The sequence below is a fragment of the Lissotriton helveticus genome, chromosome 2_1, assembly GCF_964261635.1.
Source record: "Lissotriton helveticus chromosome 2_1, aLisHel1.1, whole genome shotgun sequence".
NCBI lineage: Eukaryota > Metazoa > Chordata > Amphibia > Caudata > Salamandridae > Lissotriton > Lissotriton helveticus.
Window position 1 is genome coordinate 1,761,666,803 of NC_136059.1, and position 27,281 is coordinate 1,761,694,083.

At 47.2% G+C, this 27,281-nt stretch overlaps 1 protein-coding gene across 3 annotated transcripts in view; it reads right to left on the reverse strand.

The window, feature by feature from the left end:
• C9orf72 (C9orf72-SMCR8 complex subunit) overlaps positions 1–27,281 on the reverse strand; it is a 338,230-nt gene that overhangs the window by 185,276 nt on the left and 125,673 nt on the right. For all 3 annotated transcript variants that reach the window (XM_078676720.1, XM_078676718.1, XM_078676719.1), the window contains exon 4: positions 17,690–17,754. In XM_078676720.1, the coding sequence (XP_078532846.1) occupies positions 17,690–17,754 (65 nt within the window). The remainder of the gene's footprint in view (positions 1–17,689; positions 17,755–27,281) is intronic.

A 27,281-nucleotide genomic window follows, 5' to 3' on the forward strand; every position in this document is an offset into this window, starting at 1 on the left:
AACCAGTCGTTTTTATAAACAAGAACCCCCCCGCCCCGTTACTCACACATTTAACTCTTTATGTTGTATAACCTTAATTCTCAAGTTTCACCAGTTTTTCATCTCCTGCACAGTATGTCCAACAGGGTAAAATCACACATTGCAATTGCCCTAGTCGTAAAAAAAAAACTTATCTTTACAATATTATCAACAGCCAGTTGCATAACAGTCATGAGGATCAGGAGGACCCCAACCACCCCTTGTGTGGACACTGACGTTGCTTATCGCTTGTCGCACAAACTGTCTTGAACGCAAGTAAACTCCCATGACTCCCCCCTTCCCTCTTCCCCAATCCACAACTCCCCCCCCACTTCCCCCCCTGCCGATCTTAAAACCCCCTTCCCAGTGTGGTCTGTGTGCCTTACAATTTTATTGACCAGAAACAAGCTAAAACAGTGATATCGGGTCTGTGCAATCAGTTCCTCAAATCGGGTCACCAGGTGTTGTGTTTTCTGGAGGACTAATGCCTTCCTGTCCCGTTTCTACCAGTTCCGGGCTATTTTGCGTCGGAGGGGCATCCAATCCCACCAACTCTTGGACCATAACCCACAGGCCTGGAGAACCTCGGGCAATTTCCCATCCCTTCTAGTACGCCTTATATGGTCCTCCTCTGCCAGCGCCCATTCTCTCAGGTCAGACTTCCATCTCTGCAGCGCCGGACCCTGTGGGGATAACCAGTGTATTGCAATGCGGCGTCGAGCCGTCACCAGGCCCAACACCAAAAACCGCCTGCTCACCTTTCGTTTGGGGTCTCGGGGGATCAGGCCCAAGAGGCATGGGTGGGGGTCCAACTCTACCACCCATCCCGACACCTTTTCTAAAACCTCCAGGACTGACTCCCAGTACGTTTGGAGGACCGGACACACCCATACCAAATGCACAAAGTCTGCCATTGGGTTGCGACATCGGGGGCAGTGCGCGTCCCTACTGCTATCAATCGTCTGGAGACGCCTAGGAGAAAGGTAAGTCATATGTACTATGTTGTACTGAATTAATTTGAATCTATTGCTAACTGACACTTTCCTCACACTTTCATGAATTTTTTCCCAGTCACGGGAGGTGATCTCCTGCGGACATGCCCGCTGCCATCTGTCCTCAATCGTCAGGGGCCCCAGTTTCCTGTCGTCCCTCAGGGCCCTATAAAGGTGAGTCACAAACTTCCAACCCCCAGCCATCGCCAACATTGTGACCAGTGTACGGGTGTGCCCCTGGGCCTCTGGGAATGTTGGCCACAACTGCCGCGCTGTCGCCGCTATTTTCGCGTATTGGAGGAATTGTCCCGGGCCAAGCTCAAAGGAGTCTACCGCCTCCTGATAAGTTATTATTTTTTTTTTTGCAGAGTTTTATATAGCGCGAACTAGACCTGAACCGAATCAGGTATCAGAGCGCTTTACATATTTTCCAGTTACGTTACATGACACACTTTCATTTTAGGCACGGGGGAGATTAAGTGATTTGCCCAGAATCACAGGAGGTTTAGGCGTCGTTACAGAGACTCGAACCCAGATCTCCAGTTCCGAGGTCGAGCGCCCTAGCCGTTAGGCCAACTCCTCTCCCCTGAGTTACAAAGTGGTAATTTGCATACAAGTCCGCTAACATCAGGCACCACCCCTCCGTCCATTTATCTATAGTCATGACCCGCGCAATCCGGGCAAATGGCGGTAAGAGCCACAGATCCAAGTCCGGGGCGAAGGGTTTGCTGAGGAGGAGGCGTCGTGTCACCCGATCCCAGATCGACGCCATCAACCGTGCCAGTGGTTGGATATGTTCCGGTTGGCCCCCCAAACGCCAAAGCAATGCCCCCAGTTGCCTGTTTCCAAACGTCCCCTCCATTAAAGATCTTTCCCACGAGGGGTCCGTATCCAACCATGCGACCGCGTGTTGTAGTTGGGAGGCAAAATAGTACATCTCCAGGTCGGGAACTTCCAAACCACCTGCGCTCCAACTGCACTTTAAGACCTCCAGACTCACCCTACATCGCTTCGCATTCCATTACAGGAGGATGGGGAGCGAGTCCAGCTCTCGAAAAACCCGATGTGGTATCTCGTAAAAGGACCCCTGCATAGTGTATAAAGACCGCGGGAGGATCACCATCTTAATTATGGCTATCTTACCCATCAGGGAAAGCGGGAGGGTATTCCAAAAGGCGATGCTTCCCTTTAGACCTCGGATTATCCTTCCCATATTATGCTGGAAAAAGGTGTCGGAGTGCCGGCTTATCCACACCCCCAGGTAGCGCAGTGTGTCATCCACCCAAGGGAATCCCAACTCAGGGCATGGATCCCCTTCCCACTCCTCCTGCATTCCAATCGCATACAACTGGGATTTTGTTTTATTGACTGCCAGACCGGAGGCGGCTACGAACTGCGTTAATGCGGCCATCAGGATCGGCAGGGAGTGCGATGGCCGGCACAGGTAGATCAAGGCGTCGTCCGCATATAAGGACACCACGTGTTCCATCGCCCCTATTCGAATGCCCTGGTCTCTAAGCACCGAACGAAGGTAACATGCCAGCGGCTCCATGGCCAGAGCAGAAAGCAGGGGGGAGAGAGGGCACCCCTGGCGAGCACCCCTCAAAATAGGTATCTCCTCCGAGACGTACCTGCCTGTGCGAACTCTGGATACCGGTCTGGTATAGAGCAGTCAAACCCATCGTACGAATCCCTCCCCCAGTCCTAGTTTTAAAAGTACCTTCCATAAATAGGGCCATCGGACCGAATCGAATGCTTGTTCGATGTCTAGAAAAACCAGCGTGTTCTGCCCAGCCCGACCCTCTAAGGTCTGCATAACATGGGCCAGGCGGCGTATATTTTGCAAGGTGTTTCGGCCCGGGATAAATCTCGATTGGTCATCATGGACCAGGCGTCGGAGATATGGAAGGAGTCTTGAGGCGAGGACCTGACTGATTACTTTTAAATCGACATTTAACATGGATATGGGTCTGTAGGACCCAGGGAGAAGAGGATCCTTCCCCAGTTTGGGGAGCATGACTACTGTCGCCGCTCGCATGGAGTCCGGGAGCAAGCCCCGATCATATGCCTCCGAGGCCACCTCCAGGAGTTTCGGGACCAAAACATCTTTGAAATCTTTGTAAAGTTCGGCCGCGAGGCCATCCAACCCCGGAGATTTAGCTGTCTGTAGATGGGCTATCGCCGCTCTTATTTCCTCCTCTCGGAGTGGCCCACCCAAGTCCTCCTGAATCTCAGCCTCAATACTTGGCAATTGTACCCACTCCAGATATTGTTCCAAGTCCTCCATGCCCGCTACGGACTGTGAGTCCGAATACATTTTAGACAGATGGGAACGGAACACCTCTGTGATCGCCTGCTGGGTATATACTAACTGGCCCAAGTCATCCCTCAGCGCCAGTATCGGGTGGGGTGGAGTTTCGGCTCGAATCAGACGCGCCAGTAACCTCCCCGCCTTGTCACCCTCCGCGTACCACTTTTTCCTACTCTGTTAAACTTGCCGAGCGAGGCCCAAGTGTCCCCCAGGTGTTGTCGCGTGGCCGTCCATTCCGGTTTTCGCTCCTTGTCAGTGGGGAAGTTCCTTTCTAGTTCTGCCAGCTTGTCCTCATGCCGTCTAAGCTCCTCTTCTAATACCCGCTTGACCCCTACTCCTGTGGAGAGGCAGACACCCCGCAAAACCCCCTTCATGGCATCCCACTCAATTGCCCTGGTACTGGCCGACCCCCAGTTGACATCCAAATACGCCTCGAGGCCTTGCAAGATAATCTCCCTATATACGGGATCAGCCAACGCCTCAACATTAAGCCTCCAGAGCGGGACCCTGGGCCGGGGACCACCCACCAGGTACGTAAGCAAGAGCGGAGAGTGGTCTGACAAGTAACGCACCAAATAATGAATGTCCTCCACCCAATCTGTGACCCCACCCTGGAGGAAGAAGTAGTCCAACCTACTGTGGGTGTCGGCAGCTGGTGTATAGCACGAGTACAACCGCCTAACCGGGTTACGATGCCTCCAAACATCTACTAGGTCATAACTACGGAGCATCTGAGTCAGTGCTTCCCTCATTTTAGGCTTCGCATCCAATTTGGGGGGGCACCTATCCAGATCACCGTCCAATGCACAATTAAAATCCCCAGCTATAAGGAGCTCCACGTCGGGGTCAATATCCACCTGTCCCAACATTTGACCCAAAAACTCACCATCATCCACGTTCGGGCGTACACATTCACCAGGCATACCTCACAACCATCCAAACTGCCCACCAGTATAACAAATCTGCCCTCGGGGTCCATCTTGGAGCGCACAGCCTTAAAAAGGTACCCCCGGAGCTACCCAAATAAGGGCCCTTCTGGCGTACCCAGAGTAGGAGGTGGCAAAGAACTGACCCCTCCATCTTCGTTGGACATGTTTAAGGCAGTCCCCCCAGAGGTGTGTTTCCTGAAGGAAGGCTATTTTTACATTATAACGACGAAGATAGGTGGCCACCCTGATCCTCTTGATCGTATTATTAAGCCCTCTGACATTCCATGTGATGAGCTTATATTTACATGCGTCCATCATCATGGTAGCTGAGTGTTTGACATGACTGCCTCCAGCAGGAGGTCCCCAGAGCCCTCACCATTACGTGACCCGACCCCGCAGCATTCAGACCTTGTAAACAATTCATTGCACTCGACCCTCTGGTAGGCACACTTCCCCCACCACGTAAAGCAGGAGCGGAAACAATCACGGCAGCATCCCCCCTAACCCGCAACATGGAACTCCAGCAACACCCACCCTCGGGCGGTAGCATCGCATCTCCCAATCTGGAACCGGTCAGGAGACCTCGAACCCCGCCCCAAAGAAATACCCCCCCTCAAATCCCCCCCTTCAACTTAATTAACAAAGTCGTCACTAAAATTGAGTATTTAGTAGTCCAGAAATGTCCCCTTCCCTCGAAGGTGAATCGTCAGCCGACTGCCTGGCACCACGCAGCCCTGCCGAGCCGGGGCCTAGCAGGTCCTTGTGGCACACTACAACCGGCCACAAGAGTGGAAGTTGGCACTTTAGTAATAGTCACTGTGTCGGAACGGGTGCATCACTCCCGTCCCCCCATCTCTGCCCTCCTGTGAGTACATAACATCACCTCCGCCCTACTCCCTCTGACTGCAGCGCCCCCTGTAGAGTAAAATATGAAGGTACTCACTGCGTCCAGAACCCCACGCCTTACTTATGGACCACCTGATGCACCCTTCACTCAGTCTGCGCTTGTACATCAACTGGGCTCGATCCCGCCCCTGCGTCCGACTGGGTTTCTTTAACCAGGCACAGTGGGGAAAATTGGTTCTGGGTTGGGATCTCCGGGAGTTCCGACTGCAAGGTACCATCCGGTCCCACCGTGATGCGTCCACTGTCCACGGGGGCTCGGTCCCTCATGGGTTGACTGTTCTCTCCGCGTCGCCGGCTCCGTCTGCGTGCACTTCGACGTCGCTGTTCCTGCCACCCCTGCGCCTGGTCGTGGCTCGCCAGTTCCAGTGCGTCCATCCAGCCCTCCGCATCCGAAGGGAGGTCGAAGAAGTGTGTCCTCTCGTTGTGTTGCACTCTGAGCCGGGCCGGGAAAAGCAGACTGTACTTAACATCGTGGGCCCGCAAACTCCGCTTGACCTGCAAGAAGTCATTTCTGAGGTCCTGTACCTTCCTGGTGTAGTCCGGGAAGATGTGTATGTCATGGTTTTCGAACCTGGGCGGGCCAGTCTTGCGGATATGCTGAAGAATCACGTCGCGGTCCCTGAAGTTAAAGAACCGGGCTATTTAAATATATAATATATAATTTAAAATATAAATATATAATATTATATATATATATATATATATATATATAAAAATATAAAATATATAAGTTAAACAACTGCCCTAGGCGGAGTGCCCGATTTCGGGGGCGGACCCAGGGTCCTGTGGGCTCTTTCAATGGCGAATAGCTTAGAGAAGTGCAAGTTTGGGAAGACTTTGCCTATCCAGTCCTCAAGCGGAGGTTGTTCCTCCGGGACTGCCCTTCTGCATCCTCGGCCCGTTCTTCCAACCGAGCCGCTTGGTCCTGGAGGGCCACAATCGAGTCTTTCATCTTTTGGACTTCTGATTGTAGTACCGATAAGCCTCCTTCTGTGGTGGTGACCCTGTCCGCCACCTTTCTGAGGTCCAAACGCAGGTGATTAATGTCCATGGCCATTCCATCCATCTTATTCTCTAGTGCTGCCCTGGAGTCATGGATCACCGCCAGGATATCCGCTTTATCTCTCGCCGCCGCCTCCGCATGGGCCTCCATCCTCTGATCCCGTCCGGGGCGGTCCGCCGCTGTGGGCCCCGGGACCGTATACTGGTCAATCTTGTTGGCCTGCGCTCCCCGCGTCGTCGGTCGGTCCTTTCTCATACTACTGCGTTGTCCTAGGGCAGTCCGTCAGGCTTCCCCTGGGCGGCCCGTTTCTTTCCACCGCCGAGGCCTCAGCAGCGCTCCTGGGCCCCAACCTGGACAGAGGCGATAGTGGGAAAGTCAGGAGGGCTCTACGCCAGCCCGGTCACAGAGCACCCCCTCCGCTGGCCGTCCACACAGCGGGGTGTCTCACCTCTACTTCCACCCCGTCTTCGCACTTCCGCGCCCGAGTAAGGTCTTCCCTCCACCAGGCGTCCTTTCCGCTAGTATTCCAGCCGCGCCTGCGGGCCCCAATCAAAAAGTGTGGGAGGTGGCGACAACACCCTCAGCCCCCCTAAGCGACTCTCCGCTGGGCCCTCTGGGGAGCTGCCACCACTGCTCCTATCTTATGGGTCCCTCGCCGCCAGCCCTGCTGCGTCCCCCGGGATCCAGAGAGTCCCGGCAAGCCCCTCCGCTCCCCCACGAGGCCCAGGGCCAGTGCACCCCTCTCACTCTCACCGCCCGCCCGGCAGGTAGGGGGGATGGAAAACGCCCCCAAATGACCTCCGACATCTTCCTCGGCCCCCCGATGCTACCTTGGGGCCAAGGAACCTTTCTTCAGTGGGGGATATGCCCGCTAGGTCCGTGGCGCCTTTGCTGCACTCCGTAGCATGGGCCCGCAGGAGGGCACTGGCTGCTGCGCAGTCCGCCCGGGCCGCGCGTCTCACCTCCGGCCCCAACGGGGGATGCTCAGCCGCACCAACAGGTCCTCCGGATACCCACACTCCAGGATGGGGCGGCCGCTATTACCGGCCGTGCGGCTATGTCTGCGGCCGGCCGGCAGGTCCCCACCTCACCGGCGAGGCAGTTCGTTCTCGGCAGCGGCTCCTCTGGTGTGCCGCGTCGCCTCCACAAACTCCGCCGCTGCCCAGACGACCCCACTGGTGGCCCCACTGCTCCGGTGGCCTCCGCGGGGGGCGCCCCTCTCAACTGCAGAACTCTCGGCTCCGGCGGCCTCAGGGTGCGACAGCCGCCATTTTCCGCCCGCTCCGGTCAGTCCGCGCCAGGTTGCCGGGGTCATCCACTACCCCCGACAGAGCGCCGAGTCTCAATTCGCGGCGTCTCAGGGCCAGGGGGGGGGGGCCTCACCTCTGGAGCACCAAGTTTGCCGCTATTAGTGCCAGGATCATGCAGGATTTATTTCTGTGGGACAGGAGCTGGGCCAAAAGACGTCTAGCCGGCCATTTTGGTTAAGCCACGCCCCGTGAACAAAGGAAAGTATTATGAAAAAGGCTAGTGCTTGTGATTAATGATGTGGAATGCAAGAATTAGCATTTGCATTTTGTTGCCCAATATATTTATATTATAATTCGCACTAGTACACATAAATGAGCAACTGGTGCACTATCAAACCAGAACTTACTACTAAATAATGTACACATTTATAAATTTATTTATTTGTTTATTTATTTTTGATATTTGTTAAGCGCAAACAAATGCCCGTGGGCATCTCGGGGAAATATGCAATTGTATACATGGCATGCAACGGGGGAGCCATGAGCAGAAACGCGGTCATCCTTTCGATATCCCTTCACAGCGCACTCAGCATGAAGCGAGCAGTACTACGCAACAACAGGTTAGAGCCCTTTGGAGGGCTGAGTGCCTCATGGGAGAAAATCCACCTGTTAGTTCTAGATAGATTTTAATTTCCTCTCAAGGTGCCTGTTGAAGCATACTGGGTCAATAAACTGTTTAATTAATTTAATGCTTGTTTACGTTCGACTTTGGGTGGTCTTCCCATTCCCCAAACGTTTTGCCTTCTACCCTCCTAACTTGCTGAAATTGTTTTAATTGGTCTTAGGACTTTAGCACTGATCAGCAGTGGTTAAGTTATGTTAAGAAGTTTTATTAAGCGCTCGAATGCCCATGGACACCTTGGCGCTAGCTGAAAGACCATATGAGAGATATCCCGAAGAAATTGTTAGCAGGACACGAAGAGCCAGGTTTTTAGTGATTTCCTGAAAGCTAGCAGATTTGGCATTGATTTGATGGAAAAATGAAGTTTATTCCAGGGTTTAGAGGCACCCACGACAAAGCCTCTACTTCCCTAGGAGGCTCGCCTGTACCTGGGTATGGATACCAATTTGGCAGAAGCGGATCTTAAGGATCTAGAGGGTGAATATCGGCTAATGTTCTTATAGAATTCAGGACCTTGGGTATGCAAGGCCTTGTCGACAATGCAGAGAGCCTTAAAAAGCACTCTCTGTCTCACAGGGAGCCAGTGTAGCTTTTTGATGGAATCTGCAGCAGAGTAAGATCTCGGAATTTTCAAAAGGGTCCATGCTGCCGTATTCTGTAGTGTCTGCAATTTGTTTAACACCTGCTGATGGGCATTTAGGTCCAGGCCATTCGCATAGTCAATTCTAGACATCACCAGGGAGGTAACTACTGATTTCTGTAAGGGTTTAGGTATAAACGGAAGAATCTTTCTAATTAGTTTCAAGGTATAAAAAGTAGCCGAGGTGACTGATTTGACCTGATCTAAGAAAAAGATTATACTGACTCCCAGATTTGTGGTTTTCTTCACCGGCAGAGGTAGTAGACCTAGCTCTACTGGCCACCATTCCAGAAATCAGAATGATGGCGATGAGCCGAATATAAGCTCCTCCGTTTTTCCTGAATTTAACTTCAGGCAGTTCCTGGCCATTCACGAACTAACAGCTTGCATGCATTCTCGGAATCTTGGCCCATGAGTTGCAAATCCACTATCCTGTGAGACAACTATCATGTGTCATCAGCATAGGAAGTTAAAGTGAAGCCAGAAGATTTGATTAGATCTGCCAAGGGGGTAACGTAAACATTAAAAAGTGTGGGGCGGATAGCAGAGCCCTGGGGAACACCACAGGGCAGCGAGAATTCCTGAGACGAAAAAGCACTCAGTCGGACTGACTGTACCCGTCCGTGGAGAAACGAGTCTAGCAGCTTCAATGCCGCCTTTGTTACCCTATCCTCTTCAACCTTTCCATCAGCAGCCAATGATTCAATGTATCAATGGCCACGGATATGTCAAGCAGGATCAGGGCTGCTCTACCCCCATTATCTAGAGAGCTCCTAATTTCCTCCGTAGCTTTTGAGAGGGCAGATTCAGTACTATGCCCAGCCCTAAATCCGAATTGACTTGAATCCAGTAAGTTATTATCCTAGACATGGCTAACCAGTTGCTCATTCATAATCTTTTCAATCAGCTTGGCAGGAATTGGAAGGCAGGATATCGGGCGGTAATTATTCGGGTCAGAAGGAACTAGAGAAGATTTTTTAATGAGCAGCAAAACAAGTCCCTGTTTCCATTCAGATGGGAACTGAACCCAGCAGCACATACGGTGGAAGACTGCCGTGATCTTGGGCGCAATGGTGTGTGCCACTAGGGCTGCAATTTTGGGTGGACATGGATCGCAAGGAGAACCCGATTTAGCTAACCTGAGCATATTGGCAACTCTCTCAGAGGTAGGTGGAACGAATAGATTAAAAGTACTATTTAAGTGTGGACTAGAAAGGACCTCAGTGTCAGATGAAATTATTAATGACATCCTCAACTTTCTCCCTAAATGAAGTTGCTACTGACTCACAGAGAACTTGACTATGGTCTTTACTATTTGTAATGGTATCCGAGGTAAGTTTCTGGCCAGTTGCAAACAGCTCTTTGGTTGAATTTGATGCTTTTTCTACTTTAGTGGTATAGAAGGCAGATTTTTCCTGGACAGTCTTTTGTAGTCAGCTATGCATTCTTTATAGGTGATCTTCTACTCCTCAGAGTAGAAGGCTCTCCATTTTTATTCCTGTCTGCGACAGCATTGCTTAGCTGCTCTATGTTTATTCTGAGAACCATGGTGCAGATTGTATCTTTTTATTAATGACTTTTTAACCGGTGTCAAGGCATGAGCAGCTGCATTCAACCAGTGCGAGTACTGTGCCACTACAAAATCCAACTCTTCCGATTCGTTAGGAGTGGAGCTTTGTAACAGAGTGGCCAGTTTGTCTTCTCAATTATTATGCCACTTAAGTGAAGAGATCCATCTAGGGTGGCATACTACTATCTGGCTCGAGGAAAAATAGCTAATGTCCCAGAATATTGCCCTATGATCTGACCATAAAAGCGGTAATGTAGTGATATTGCCTAGAGTGGAACAGTTTGAACAAACTCCATCCAGCGTATGGTCCGCTGAGTGCATGGGCCCAGATACCCTCTGAGCAAGGCCCAGGGCCTCCATGTTCTGAAGTAGAGTTAGAGTATTGGCATCAGAGGGCATGTCCAAATTAACATTTAAATCCCCTTGGACAGTGAAATTGTTAGTATAATATTGGCTTCTAGAATAGTATTCAGTTTGCCAATGAAGATAGCACGGGGACCTGGACGACAGAAGAGCAGTATGCCATTAAAAGAATTTGTCTTTAAGTGTGCACAGAAAGTAAGGGCTTCACATGATGAGGGGATGAGAGAGTTGTAGCGCACCTTGATCTGAGAATTATAAACAAGCGCAATACCCCCCTCACGCTTTTCAGCCCTGTCAAGTTTATAGAAGGCGAATCCTTCTGGAATAGCCGCAATACTATCCGGGTCGGCTTGCAAATTAACCCAAGTCTCGATAACAAAGATAAGGGCCGGAGAGTGCGTTTCGATCAGCAACTTGAATTCTACATAATGCTTGATCATAGAGCGCGCATTAAGAAGTAAGCAAGGAAAACTAGGGGCTAGATGTACGACGCTTTTTAGCGTGCGCAAAGGGGTCTTAGACCCATTTGTTCTCGCTAAAAAGCAAGGGCTCATGTACAAACAGTATTTTGCAAGTCGCAAATAAATTGCGCCTTGCAAAATACTGTTTAGCGACTTGCTTTTAAGAAGGGCGTTACCTTCCTAAAATCGACCGCAAAGCTATGTACCAATGTTTTGCAATTGCAGTTGCAAAACACCCGCAAATTACCACCTACTTCAAGTAGGTGGTAATGCATTGGCAAATAGGAAAGGGTCCCCAGGGGACCCCTTCCCCTTTGCAAATGCATGCATTATTATTTTTTAAGGGCAAGCAGTGGTCCCAGGGATCACTGCCTGCCCTTAAAAAATTAAACGAAAATGTTTCATTTTTTCTTTTTAAATGCATCTCGTTTTCCTTTAAGGAAAATGGGAGGCATTTAAAAAAAAAGCTGCTTTATTTAAAAGCAGTCCCAGAAATGGTGGTCTGCTGAGCCCAGCAGGCCACCATCCCTGGGAGGGCATGTCATTCCCAATGGGCTCGCAAATTGCGAGAGGGTCATTAATATTCATGAGCCTCGCAATTTACGACCCAATTGGGTATCGCAGACAACACACTGTTGTATATGCCAAATAGCACCTTGCATATTGGGAGTCGCATAGCCACGCAATTTGCGAGGCGCGATTTGGCAGGTCGTACATCTGGCCCTAGATTCCTCAGGGGTATGGGGTGTGGTATTACCCTTTGTTCTATGACTACTGGAACCAGGCATGACCAGAGCTCTAGCCACGGAGCATAAACCCAACCGGCCACGCTGCTGGTAGATGGTCTTACCTTCAGAGTGCGAAAACCGCTGTCCATAGCTGGAGCCTATTAAAAGACTACGCCGAGGGTTGAGCGCCAGAAGAGCATCTTGTGAGCAGATCAATCTCAAAAGCACTTCAGCTCCAAAACAGGCATAATGGCTCTGGCCACGTTCCGGACGTGGATGGGCGCAGATGGGCTTGTATCTGGCGTGCAAGCGGCCTGTCCACTGGGTGAGTCCGCTGTGTGGACACAGTGTGTCTCAATCTAAATAGCCCACCAAGAATTGAGGGGGGGGGGTGTGGCGGAAGGCGTGGCAAGTTCGCGCTGCAGGAGTTTCAGTGTGAGATGATTGGGAACATGAAAAAGTGCAATAAACTAGGGTCAAGCAAACCCTGCTTCCGATCTCAGGCTCCCCTGACGACAAGCTGCTACTGGTTATGTAAATGAAGTTAAATAAACAATGATAAATCAACACATAAAATAATTAAAAAGTGAATTTATCTCATTCAAGATGTCTCCCGCTCAAGTCAGGGAGCCACGCACCTCCCAAAAGATGATGGCAAGCCATCTACAAGGATATCAAAGTTGAGAGAAGTCTCAGCAGCGATCAGCTGCACGTACGCACTGTGTGTCTATCTAAATAGCCTGCTGCTTGTCCTCACTCCCTAAAACATGGTCAAATTGACTTACGCCTGATTGCCATATTTAATTAATTAACTCCCTGGTATATTAAAAGTTACTAGTCGGCTTGCAGCACTTACTGTCCCACCCACTTAAGTATCCCCGTCAAACATGTCTCTGGCCTGCCACTGTAAAGTACATGGAGTTTTCAACTGCCAAATTGTTGCGGCAAAATAATCCCCTTGCCAATCCTAAAACATATAAGTCACTCCAAAGGTATTCCCTAGATAGCCCATAATGCAAGGTGCATTGTATTTTTAGGTTTTATGTCCCTGTGTTGAAAAACGTAAAAATTAGTTTTTCGCTACTGTGCGGCCTACCCCCTCTCATAAGATAACATTGGATTCCCTTATTACATTTAATAAGTGATAATGTTTGTTTGGGGACAGGTAGAAATTGCATGTTTGGTGTCTAAGGAATTGTAATTTAAAAACATCATTAATGGTAAAGCCAGATTTGATGTAATTCTGAAAGTGCCACTTTTATAAAGTTGTCATTTTCTTGTCCTAACTATTGGGTGCCTGGAGCCTGTTTCCTGGGTCACATGACTATGTGTAGTTTTGCAGATGGCCGTTGTGCATTCCTCCCAGACAGTCACCCAATATAGGGACTTGATGTTGGCAGGATGGGAGAGTAGCTGGGAACAGCCCAATTTGCATTTCCAAAGACTGTACCTCAGCTCACACACAAAGAACTTCACACTAGTCTATTGTACCTGCAGACTGACTGGGACCAGGGAAGAGAGGAAGGACATTCCAGGCATGCCTGTTGGGGGTGGGGGAGGGGGGGAGACTCTAAACGTTTCTGCCTAAGCAAGGGGGCACCAGGTATAAAAATAGGGCTCTCAGATCCACACTTCAGTTTACTTCTGGACCTGCGGAAGGACTCAAGAGGACTGCCCTGCTGCCTGAAGCCTGCCCTATGCCCTCAGAGGATTGTCCTGCAGCTTGGAACATGCTTTCCTGCTTGAACCCAGGACTTCAAGTGTGACTCAAAGGGCTAGTTGGCTGGCCTCTTGATCAGAGCTTCAGGGACAGAAAAGGTTCCAACCCTCTTGAACCCAGACCCTTGGAAATGGTTCTAAAGGTGCCCAGATAGTCTGAGTTCAACACTTGGGACTTAGAAACGTTTCTGCCAAAAAGTGCTTAGAAACCTGAGAGGAGACCGGGGCGTACCTGCTCGCCAATCCACCCCAGGTGCAGCACTGATTGGGCTGACTTTGCGGCAGCTCCCACTACTTTCTTCTCTGCAGCAGTAAATCCTGTTCACCGACTACTCACAGAAGGGGTATCCGGCCTCGTGAAGCCCTTGTCGGCTACAGTCAGCAGCTTCATGCTGATGGAGTTTTTAAACTTCCATAAAGTAGACTAAGTCCTAATACAGAAATCCAGCTGTGGCCCCTCCATTAGGCCGCAGGAGCACCGCCACTACAGCCACCACCCGAAAAATAAAACTGGTTTTAAACCTGTTTTTATTGTCGTTTTTTTTTAATCCCCCTGGACCTGCCCTCAGGAGTCTGACGAGTTTTGGGGGTGGGTCCAGGGATGACACTGTGGTGGGGGAGTGTGGTAGTGCACTCCCTTGTCCCTTCTTTTTGCATGAGGGTTTGGCCGGCCATTTCAACCTAGCCAAACACTCATGCGCAGTGAAGATTCCTCCAGCCCCAGCTGCGTTGCTGGGGATGGAGAAAGCAGGTTTGGATCCTAGTCTGCCTGGGAGAGCAAAGTCCCAGGGCTCAGGCCAATCCTGACACTGCTTGCATGCAGCGTCTTTATTGGCCGCAGTGCATTCTGGGATCTTGTGCCCGGAAGAGCGCGAAGCAGTGGTGATCAGGTAAGTAGTTTTAAAAAATATTATTTTGTACCCCAACCCCTTCCCCTGCAAGCTGCCCCCAGTACCCCAGCTCCCTCCTCCGGCCCACCCTGACACTTTGGCAGGGGACGGGCCGCTACTGTATAAATCTTCACCGCCACTTCATCCAGCAGCTCCCCCCAGCTGACGCCCCTCCTCAGACACTGCTGGCTGCATTGCCCCACGGAACTATACCTTCTAAGACATTTGGTCTTCAAAATTTCTTTTAGTTCTGAAGGTAAGCAGAGACTGGGCCAGATCCACTTTGTGCATTCAAACCGCACTCTGTCACTGTCAGCAATAACTTTTGACTTTGCCGCGTTTTGTTCGACTATATGTCTTTGGTTGACCCTTTGATCTTTTAGGTGCCATTTTACACTATAAACTTTAAAAATTCATAACTCTGATTCTACGGATTGGAATTTTGGTGTCAAATAATTTATGAAAATTTACTCTATCATTCTAAATCAGTGCTGGAATTTTCCTGTGTTGTCTTTTCACTTATTTACTGTTTAAGTGCTGCATGAATACTTTACACATTACCTCTAAGTTAAGCTTGACTGCTTTTGTGGCAGATTATTAAAGGGATAACCATAGGTTAACTTAGTGACTTTTCGTGGTTCACCCGGACAAGGATTGTGCCCTTGCTTGAGTAGGGTTTCACCCTCGCTTAACCAACAACCCAATTTCTCACTATTTAGAATCATCTATTTCTTCCTGACATTTTTTCTATGAGTTAGTCTAGGTCTCTCCCACCTTGTTTTCCTCTTCTGTCCTCTTTCCCACCTGGATTAAAAGATGCACGTTTCAGGGGTTTTTCATAATTACCTGGCCTGGAATCACTGATTTGCACCACTCCATCACAAAATGATGTGCTTTCATCCCAAGAATGGGCAATAACTGCGTCCAGTAAGGGAGGACATGAGGAAAGGCTAGTCCATGCCCGGATCAGCAGAATTTTACCAACTGATAAAATTGTGTTCAATGTTTCCGCACACAGTAATCCTGGGTGCCAGAACATCGGCCAGGACCCAGTAATTCTGTGTGCCAGAACATTGGCCAGCTATTACCAGCCACAACTCTGACTGACTTCTAATGAACTACTCTGTCTCTACAATCTCTTTTTCCATTATTCTCGCTCTTTCACATTCAAACTTCCATCTCCTCTTCGGTCTCCCCTTATGTTCCCCACACCCTCTCTCTAGCTCCCATTTGTTAATTTTATGGCCCTCTCACTTTACTACTCCCTCCCTCCTACAGCCCCCATAAAATTGTCTTTCTATCTTGCTCGATCACCAATCTCTCTGCCTTTCTCTACGTCCTTTTTTCCTCTTATTCTTTCTCTTTAAAACTACCATTCCCAAATTTCTTCTGGTTCTTTTTCGGCCATGTTTCCTTTTCCTTTTCTTCAACTACCCTCTTCCTCATTCTATCCATCTCCCTCTTACGCCATCACGCACTCTGGTTATAGACATCTGCTGGTCTTCAGTTACCTCCATCCTTTTAATGCCTCCCATGCATGAGAGTAAAAGATAAACAAATTGCAAATAACATTTTTCTTCTTTTCTCGTGCAGCCACTGGAGAGCTTCTTTTGGTAAGCATGAGCTCGGTTTTTATAACCGGACATGAACCAACAGTCAGGTAAGCATCTTTCTACCAGACTGTAAGTAGCCACATCCTGAACCTACATAATGATGTAGATGCAGTCAGCAGAAGCGGAGAACAGAGTCTGAGAGAAGGGTTGTGCGTGTGTGTATGTGAGGGGGGAGAGCTGGGTGGGGTCACCTGGCAACTATAAGAGGACATCTCAAAGCACTTTTGACAGTATCATGGCTGCCGCAATTATATCACCAACAAGCATTGGCAAAGCCAATAGGTCGGGTCTTGATGGCAGGTTGATGCAATGTTTATAATTTATTTTTATTGCAATCATATGCCATGAAAAGAAAAAGGAAAACAAAAATATAACATGCCACCACCTAAACAGAGCCACAAAATCCTTGCAATAAAAATTCAAATGTAATAAACATTCATGCATGTGACTGCTTAACTAGTGATATTGTTTCTTTATGTTTGGGGAGAAAATGGAAAACCTTACTGATGGATGCTTATAATACTTTGTAAATGTTATACAATTCCTTGATCGGTCTTAAATAAAAAAAAACAAAAAAAAAAAAAACCTAGTGATATTGTTTGAAATAACAATGCTTCCAGATGCTCCATATGTTTTTAGGTCGAGCTTGGGCAGCGCATGCGCTGCTCTACGAGGCACGCTGTATTGAGGTATTGAATAATAGCTCCGCCCATTTTCCGCCCATCTTTTCTATTGGCTCCTTTTACAGACTTTTCAAAATCTGTACTTTTTATTTGTGAATAGGCTTACTAGGCCCTCCTTGGTACCGCCTTGTCTACATTTGTAACCTCCCACAAGGACTGGACTGTTTACTTTGTTACATGGTCTGGTTTATCTAGTCGGTGAGCACTATTTTCTTGAATGGTCTTCCCATATCCCACCCACGATGTCGCAGCACACTGCCCGCTTTTATATTGTTATTATTAACCACTTCCATGCTAATGACAAGGCCAGCTCGTCATGCAGTTTACTGAGCTGTGCTTATGACGAGCTGGCCTTGTCATGAACAATGGGAAATGCCAAACATCAGCACCCAGCCGGAAAAGCCTTAGCATTGAAGGTGTTAATGTATTTATTTTTTCATTTGCAGCGCGGTCCGCTTTCACTTTAGCGGCCACGCTTATTTATTAGATTAATTTACAGCGCGGTTCGCTTTCACTTTAGAGGGCACGCTACAGAAACTTGCTTGCTTTCATTTCTTTTATTGTTTTTTTTTTTTTTAAAGTAAAAACGCACCATACCGTGCTTTCTCTTTAATGTTGTCTGCGCCCCCTTCTTTAGACGTTGCTCACTGTAACCTGAATACGGTGAGCAGTGTTTAACGAAAGGGGTGCAGCCACTATGAAAGCGGTCTCGCATTTGCGAGAGTTTGAGCTATGAGCATTAGAAATGACAATGCCTTTTATAATGGTCTTGCTTTTAAAAGCACATAAATAAAAGGCATTGGCATTTACAACCATCTATAAGTTTCTCTCCCCTTGAATCATACAATACTAGATAAAAAAATAATTCAACAAAAAAAACAAATTGCTACAGATCCAGAATCATGGAAAACAAAAGGGTTAGCCAACATACTTGCGAAGGAAGTCCTCATGGCAGCTGTCTCCAAGGTCATCATCATTTAAAATGCTGTCTTCAATCTAAAGTAAAATACATTTCGAGAAAAAAAAAGGATCAGTCTTTCGGCAAAGGTTGATTACGTGCTCAGGGGAGGGGACTGTAAAGCCACTTCAACAAATATCAATGTGCATTGAATTTTACTTCAATCGCCTCATCCCTACTCATTCCGATACATTATGATGTTTTGTATCCCAATTGCAAAATAATGCAGTATAGATGAAAACATCATTAAAAACAGCTCTTTTTATTAGACAGCACAGCAGAGCATTTTTTCTCAAGTCTACCAGGCATGTGGATATCCATCAATTACTGTGATGAGGTAGTTCTGAGCCTCTTCCCACAGTGCTCAATGTCCTGGAGGGCTAGTATAATGCCTTATGAGAATTTGTTTCTGTGTGAACACATGATGAGTATAAAAGGCATCTGGGGATAGCATCACAGATGCGGTGTTTTTGAAATAGGATAATTTGTTTTTGTAGCGGATGCTTCTTGCTTTGCTTTGTCTGACTTGAGGTATTTCTCTTGGGCAGGTGGTACACCCCGATTTATTGCCATGTCCTATTTTCTTGGGGGTGGAGGTCCATTTGTTCTCTGGGTTATTTCTTTTGTTTTGAGTAAGAGAGGTTCATTTTACTAATCCATTTTGGTCTGAATGCAACTGGGCTGCAAGTGTGTACCTCTTTGTTCAGTCAGCCCTTTCTTATTTCTGTATTTAGAATCAGGGAAGTAAAGTTAATTGATACCCCATTCCATTTATTTATGTGGTCTTGCCTTTTTCGAGGTTTGTAGATTAGGAAACTATGAAAATACTGTGTGCTTGTGGGGATTCTTGTGTTTATGCTGAGATTACATCCAAATCCCAGCCTTTTGTATCTGTAGAAAATCCAACAAGCAGAGTCAGATCCAGTAGGTCTGGCATAGGAAAGATTTGTTGTCTTTGTCAATGTTTGTGGACATATTGCACAGCAGCACGTGCTACTTCGTAACATTGCTTAAAGTAAAGAAAAAAAACACTAGGAAGCAGCCAGGATTGACGCGTCATAGTGCTTGTTTTCTATACTTCAAGCCATGTTGCCCAGAAGCCTGCAATGCTGTGCAACATGGCTTAACGTTAAGAAAACAAGCATTTGCAATGGAATAGGTCTCTAATTTACGAGAGTTTGAGCTATTGGCATTGTAAATGACAATGTCTATTATTTATGTGTTTTGTTTTTAAAACAGATAAATAAAAGGCTTTGTTGTTTACAATGCCAATAGATGAAACACTCGCAAATGCGAGATCTATTTCATTGCAAACGAGTTTAGCGCCCGTGCTATAAAAAGTAAACAAATAGCGTTAGGATACAGCGTGTCCTGCTTGGAACAGGAGGCAGGAACAAAGCTATTTGAGTAAATAGTGCTTAGAAACTATAATTAGAACAACATGTAAGAGGGGGTGTCACCATGGGAGGTTACAAAATGAGACAAAGAAGTAGTAAGGAGGGACTACTAAGCCTATTGACCAAAGAAGCCACAGTTTACAGTGGACAATGACACAAGCCAATGAAAAATATGTTGGAATGTCCCTACCTGAATTCAGTATGCCTCGCAGAGCAGCGCATGCTCTGCTCAGGTTCGAGGCAAGAGTCAGCATTAAAAGCATCATATCACTTTTTTGTGCATAATGTTAAAAAAAAAGCGCGATGCAAGCCACAAGAGTGAGTTGTGGGGCAGGAGGGAGCAGCAATAATGGACAGTGGGTAAGAGGGTAAAGCAACATAAGGGATATGTGAGGGAGGGACTCGCAACAACAGACAGTGGGAGTAGGGCAGGGGCAAAGCAACACAAGAAAGGGGCAAGGGAGGGACACAGAGTGCATGCCAAAAAGTAACAAAAAGCACCTGCAGGTGTCTACAGCCAGTGGCACAACAATGGCTGCAGACAGGAAGCTGAACTAAGTCCATGCTCCATGGTAGAGACAACACTGAAGCCCCAGGAAGAAGGAGGCAAGAGGCGCTGACCAATAGAAGCAAGGAAGCGAGCGTGACATGGGAACCAACCAATGGTGAGTAATGGTCTGACTGGGCTTTAGGCCCGTTTAGGCTTCTTAATTTGTGAACAATAGATTTTGCCGACAGCACATGCTTGCGTTCCTAGGCAAAACCTAAAAATATAGAGTCATAGGACTTAACGCAATGGAAGTGCTAGATTATAAAGGTGCGCAATACCCTCTTTTAATAAGATATACATCTGGAGTTTGCATCATTGGAAGGGTGCATACACCAGCTTGTACCTCTGGCAGAAACAATCAATTTAGAACAGCTGGAAACAGGAGATTGTTTATTGTGCAACCAAACAAACGCCAGTTGTAGGACATCAGGGTGTGAAGAGAGATTTTCCAAAAGGATTTCTTCAAGGAAATAATGGTTATGGTCTCACAGGACTGGTGTTTCAGCTCAGTACAAAATAATTCAGCCACAGGAAACTGAGTGGCTAACAAAAAGGTCCCAAAAAGCTTCAGAATCCAATACATGACCTTGAGTGAGGACACCAGAACAAGCAAGCGGGAGTTTGGCACAGTGGAAAAAGAATACAGTAGTACTTCAAAGAAGCTTTGGATAATATGCAGAGCCCTTATGTTGGCTCATTACAGCATAAATGCAATATGAGCAACCACGCCACAATCCTCCTAGCGTTTGTTGCTGTGCTCCAAGGGGAGTCCATGTGACTGCTGAGGATCACTACATCACTCGACTACCCATGAGAATAATAGTCTCATTGTAAACTGTCCTCTTCCTGTTTTTTCTCTTTCGTGCCAATGTGGCTTCCTCTTTGTAAGCTCCATAATTTTGGGTCTCAGCTTAGGTTTACCATCTACTGCACCGGTTTTCCTTACTTTGACAGCAATCTTTTGAGATGTGATATTACTTCCTACCATTTTCAAACTGATGCACTTTCAGTCTGGTGGTCAATACTTCACTGGTGGTCAATGCTTCACTGGACCAAACAGTGACTCACCAAGATGCTGAACCAAGCGTGGTCACGGATTACTACGTCACGCAGGTACTGCTCGACTCTCCAGCCAGGAGGACTACACCACTCTTGAGAGATGTATACATTGCAGGTCTTTCTTTTTGTGGGTCGCTGCTCTCCAGCCTTTGTAGTCTAAGCGTAGGCACTTACAAGTTGAACTCCCTAATTCAAGTATTTACTCAGGAGTGGAAAGATGGTGGGAGCATGGGTCTGAGAGGCAGTGGAGCGCACAGTGAAAGACTACAAAGACAGGAGAATCAAATGCAGTCACTTGGTAAATCAGCACACTCTGGGAGCCCTGGAGCGAACACCTTTTCAGTAACAAGCAATGGCAAAGTCAATAGGTATCGAAAATCCAAGAGCTTTTGGCATTGTCAATGTCTTTTAGTCATGTATTAAAGAGTGGAGTGGATTATGTGGTGTGGAGTTGAAATATGTATAGAGTAAATTGGCGGAGTGGATTTATGCTGCATGGTTGATTTATGTGGAGTGGCATTGTGTGGTGTGGAATCGCATGTAGTGGACTTGAATTGTGTGGCATGATGTTGAATTATATTGTGGGGATTACAATGGTGCGTAAATATGTGGGTTGTAGTGAAATGGTCTGTGGAATTGTGTGGCATGGTGCGCAGCGGAATTATGTTGATAGTAATGTTGTGGTATTGAGTCTAGTGGAATAATGTGGAGTGGGATTGTGTGTCACTGAGTGTAATTATGTGGAGTAGTATTATGTGTCATAGAGCGGCATGTAGTGGAGTGGAATTATGTGGGTTGGTGTTGAATTATGTGGCATGGTGTGGAACTCTGTGGTGTGGACTGGATGTAAGGGGTGAGTAGTGCTCGAGTTACCTAAGCCCCTGATTTTGGGAAAGGCTGAAAGAGCATGCAGCTGAAATGGCAATGCAACAATGCCAGAGACCTTTTTCCTAGCAAGGAAAATGCACCCTCTTTCAAGCACTTTAGGTAGTAACATAGAGCCCAAAACATGGTGCAAGAGGCACATCAAGTCCTTGCGCCCGGTGCTACCGTTCTGCTGCACAGTTGATAGATGCAACCCTCGTATATTGACTACCACTGGAATAGAAGCATTTATCCAGTTGTATGTAGTCATCATTCAGCCTGGGTCACCAGGATGTGTATTGCTGTAGTCACATTCATCTGCACTCCACATCACTCACAAAATAAGTGAGCGAGGTGAACTGCAGGCAGGGTGAGGGATTCAAAGTCTTTAGCTTCCTTTGGTAGCTCAAATTCCCCAAAGATCTAAATTCTCTTTTGAGAGTGATGTCCGAGGCTCCGAAATCAGCTCATCCGAGTGATTGCTGTACCGAGGCGTCAAATGGAAAGGAGAGAATGAAATAATGTATTACCCTGTTCATCACAGCTATAACTATCAAGGGGAGGAAGATCAGGATCATGTTTGTTGCTTTAAGATCGATGTCCCACAAGTTCAGATTTGAGGAAAATCTGGCTGGGGTTAGGATGGGGTGATTGGGAGGGGACAGAGGCAACAGGAGATGGAGGGCAGAGTAAGTTAAAATGTAAATGTAAATGTAAATGTGGGTATATTTGTAAAGCGCACTGCGACTCCTTGGAGGATCCTGGCGCTGAAGACCGCTGGGGAACCCGTCCTGGTTTTCCCTGTGAGATGGGCCCTTTCTGGGTATCTCCAAGGTGAAACCAGGCATCCCCGGCGTCTGTGGGGGGCCGTTGTAGAGATGAGGCAAGCTTAATGCCCAGAGTTGCCGAGTGTGTTCCCTGGTTAGAGTAGGCACCGAGGCGAGAATTATCGAGTCCGTTTTGACCCTGGTCCACGACAACACACACACTTATGTGGAGGGCTCCAACACAAAGAAAGAAGTAGCTCCTAAACCAGGAATAGTGGGTGGACACAATAACCTGGTCCATTCTCTGGGGGAGACCTAAACACAAGAAGAGGCATTACTCATGCATGACATCGACAAACGGGGAAAGAGGTTATAAGAGCAATGATTGAACAAGCAAATGGTAAGCCTATGGGCATGCTGAAGCCCACAGACTGTAGACAACATGTCTCTTCGAGACAGCACCTGAAAAAAAGGACATGAGGAAATGGCCAATGGCATACAAACAGCATTTGAAAGCAGCAGAAACGGACGACTGTGTGAAGGAGGACCTTGATGAGTGGACGGCAACTCGGACTAGATTGATGGACCCCTCTGATTAATAGACCACATTGATGGTGGGAAACATAAAAGGGAAACAAATCGTTAACAAAATATTGGGATGGCAATATTAAGACGGTCTAGTTAAGACTGGTATTGTGTTGAAAATGATATGATGAAAGGACGGGCATGGTCGATGTAAACTGGCGAACAGTCAAACATGTTGAAAATGTGTATTGGAATGCTATCAAAGAAAACAAATAAAAAGAATTGTGTTTTTTGTATAGCGGTCAATGTCGTTTTGTAGTGATTTCAAACCATCGGAGCAGTGCCTCATTATACAGCTTTTGAAATTATTAAGAGCCGTAAATAAAAGCTGCAATTGCTACTCAATTAACTGGCATTTAATCCCGCTAAGATGGAGATTGGATTTGGCAAAATACCCTCTGTGGTGTTGTACCGCCCGGATAATTTCTAGTCTTTCCTAGACTAAAAACGACCATAATATACTACCATCTCAGTCTAAGAAACCCTTCTGTTCAGTAATAAGGCTTTACTGTGCGCTTTAACAGGGTTTATTGCCTTTTAGTCGTTAGTTAGGCCTGTAGGCCCAAAACCATAGAACAGCCATCTAAGATGGCTGTTCATCCATCTTAGATGGCTGCCTCGTCTGTGTGAGGTGCTTGTAGAGCAAAGGGCATATTTAGAGAAGAGCTGTTATTCGCTAGTTAGAAACCGGTCAAGACCGGCCCTTATCGAAGGAATGTATTTTGCTCACTGGCGGTAGACGCAATACGCAGGTGGCCACTGCAGACGGCGTGAGACCCCGGAGGCTGGTACAGGAATTCGGTGGGAGTCGGCCACGATTAGAAATTTCCATAGAGAAAGGGAGAGATATATTATCAAAGAGCAAGTAGCAGACAGGGAGAGCGCTACTGGCGGAGCAGACAGATGAAGTTGTTCTAAGAGCTGGTGATTAATAACTAGCTTGTAACGAAGAGGAGTAAGAGATCAAGAGTCCTGTGAGATCAACATGCAGGAGTGGTAGAAGCCGAGACGCAATCCAGAAGAGGGTTCAAGTTTTCAGAGCCAAGGCAGCGTAGACGAGGTGTAGCGGTGCAGACGTGTATCCGTGAGCCATAGTGGGAGAGCAGAGTCCCAAGCGAGAGAAGACCCGAGAGGGAGAGAGGGATCAGCTCCGCTGCTGAGATGGAAAGACGCACGTATAAGGTGAGGCGTTCTGAGTTAGTGTAGAAAACATACATCTAATAATACACCTTTCCTCCCTTTTTAGGTTGTAGATGATAACTACTTGTAATAGTGTCTAAATTTCTATGACTATGTTTATGTATAGAATAAAAGAGATAATGTCCAATACATATATTTGAGTGTTGTTTCCATGACAGGACTAACCTTTCTTTTCAACCAGATACTGGTAGGTTAGCAGGTGATTGGACCCTTCTAGCAGGTAACTGAGAAATGAAGGATTGTGTAGCCTTTGGCTGGAAGGAACTCCCAGATATTCTAATACTATAACTCTTCTAAATTGAGACTAGTTACTATCGTCGGCGCACCTTAGGTGTGCCGCCGGCCCTGATAGAATGCCCTGCCGGAAGACATAAGGTATACCGTCAGGAAGTGTAGATTAGAATTGGCCCCAAGAGTTAGGGAACCGTCTGGCGACGTTAAATCAGGTAAGTAAACAGTCTGGCGACTATAAATCAGGTAAATAACCGTCTGGCGACGTTAAATCAGGTAAGTAAACAGTCTGGCGACTATAAATCGGGTAAATAACCGTCTGGCGACGTTAAATCAGGTAAGTAAACAGTCTGGCGACTAAAAAGCAGGTATGTAAATATAAAATAAGGGATCCCCTAGATGTTAGTTGTATTCTTACTTGTATAGGCTTGTAAATAGCTAATAATCGTCTTCTCAGGTGAGCCTTCTAAATATCTTGTAAATAGTGGCCTGAGAAGAGTAATTAGGTGACGGCTGAGAGAGCCATTATAGAAGTGCCGCCGAATACAGAAAAAAACAGTTGTTACACTTGGCACCACGAACCGTTTTCGATCTATTGGTGCGGGAATACCTTTGTGATTTCATGAGAGAATCCGTGGGTTCTCGCCGTTTTAATTTTGTATATATTTGATTGATTGTGGAGTTTTTTATCGATTTTGATTTGTTTTGATTGTAAAAATGTTTTCGAAGAAAGTGAAACCAACTTTTCAATTGCCTGTGGATATTCCTGGTTGGGAGGCTACTGCTTACGAAGCGCTTGCGCGTGAGTGAGCTAATTCCACGGGTTTGAGTGAGAACTGGACTTCGTGCTTAGAACGTGCCGAGCCAGAACAGGTGGTTGCGTGCTTGCAGAAAGTCCCGATTGTGCAGAATTCTGAGCTTCCTCTTGTAGGTCGGAGAGGTTGGATTTTGTTACATGCGTACAGGATTGTACATGACACTTGTGCTCGATTACAAACTGAGAATAAGACTTTGGAGGAACAATTTGTTCAAGGTCAAAATGATGTTACTCTTTTGCGATGTCAAAATAAATTGCTCGCTGACAAACTTGACACTTATCAGGCTGTAGCCGAAAGGGCTGCTGTCCGCATTGCGAAGTACAAATATAGACACCGACGTGGAAGGGTTAACAACAAAAAAGTGCGTATGGTTGTTGCGAAGGCAGGACTTGATTGGAATCCCGATGAGTGGGATGGTGATATTTGGAATTGACTAGCGGGGCGGTGCAGGCAGTAGGTTACAAACTGAATACCTCGGCAACTAACTAATACGTTTTAAAGAGGGTAACCTCCCCCGTCCCATGAAGTCCTTGAACACTTCATTGAGAGTTTTTTTGATTTTTTAGCTCACCCAGTGTGGAGCGAGCTTACACCACGGGCGCATTTTCGCCATCCAGTGGTCCCATGTGGTAGGATTGGGTGCGTCTTTTAGGGGACGCAGACCGTCCACCACTTGGTTGTATGGTCCTGACGAAAACCTGGTTAACCTTAACCATTAAGGTTGAAACATGTAGACCTAACACATAGACCCTATTATTTATAGAGATACACGGGCTCATTGTTGCCCTATTTTATCTCGCCACGATTTTAATATTGTCCAGTTGCTTGCCAATAAAAAATCTTTATTTTACAAGTTCAAACCAGGACAATTTTTAACTCACTGATTTTTTTCATTTTTCACGCACCACCACTCACAACCTGCTCCACTGCAATCAGGTGTTGAAGCACACCCTGATGACGCTAGGTCATTAGGGTGGACCCCGATGATGAAGCATGTCATCACTAGGTGATGAGTGAGGGGTTTTTAAGAAAAAGAGTTTTCCTCTACTTTGTGAAAACCATCCACCGACACAGTGACTTGTGAATTCTCACTGGTGGTACTCCTTCATTTTGTTTTTTCTACTATTGTATCCAGGGGTACAGGAGTACTCCCCGTTCACTCTGGTGAACATAACCCTTGCTCTCTCCATTGTTTCTGTATATGTTGATATTTGGAATTCATCTGATTCTTTGTCTTCAAATGATGAGACGGCTGTGCGTACGCCTTCTAATGATACATGTCGAGACCCTTCTAGGGGCCCTACTGATGTATGTATGTATGTATTTATAGGCGTTCTTATAAAGCGCTATCACTGTCACCCACCGGGCATCCTGGCGCTAAGACTATTTCTGACACAGAGCGAGATTTTTCCAACTTCTGATCTTACTGCATTGTACTGGGGAACAGGTAGGTCTTTAACTCCTTTTTAAAGATGGAGAGTACTTCCAGGCTCCTAAGACTCGGCGGTAAGGAGTTCCACAGTCGTGCCACGGCAGTTCTTAAGGAGCGTCCGCCCATCCGAGTCCTCCGAAACCTGGGTACCACCACCAAGTATGCCGATGCTGATCGGAGTGTTCTTCCGGGAGTGTACCAAGAAAAGAGATCCTGTAAAGGGACCGGGCCTTGACTGTGCAGAGCCTTAAAGACAATACACAAAGCCTTAAAATTCACCCGTTGAGGAATTGGGAGCCAGTGAAGATCCCTGAGCGCCTTAGTGGAAGAGTCCGAGCGGCGTCGCGAAAGTGCCAATTTAGCGGCACAATTCTGAATCCGCTGGAGTTTCCCAAGCACGGTAGATGGAGCCCCCAGAAGCAGTGCGTTGCAATAGTCAAGACGACTAAGGATTATGCTCCGCACTACTTCTGGTCTTACCGGTGACGGGAGCAGAGGTAGAATCTTTCTCAGGGATCCGAGTAAAGCCATGCACGTAGCCACTGTCTTATTTACTGAGGTGTCCAGTTGTAAATCAGAACTAAACATGACCCCTAGATTCCGAACTGAGTCAGCAGGCAAATTATAGCCCAGGAAGTCAGGAGGCCAAAAACCCTGTGGAA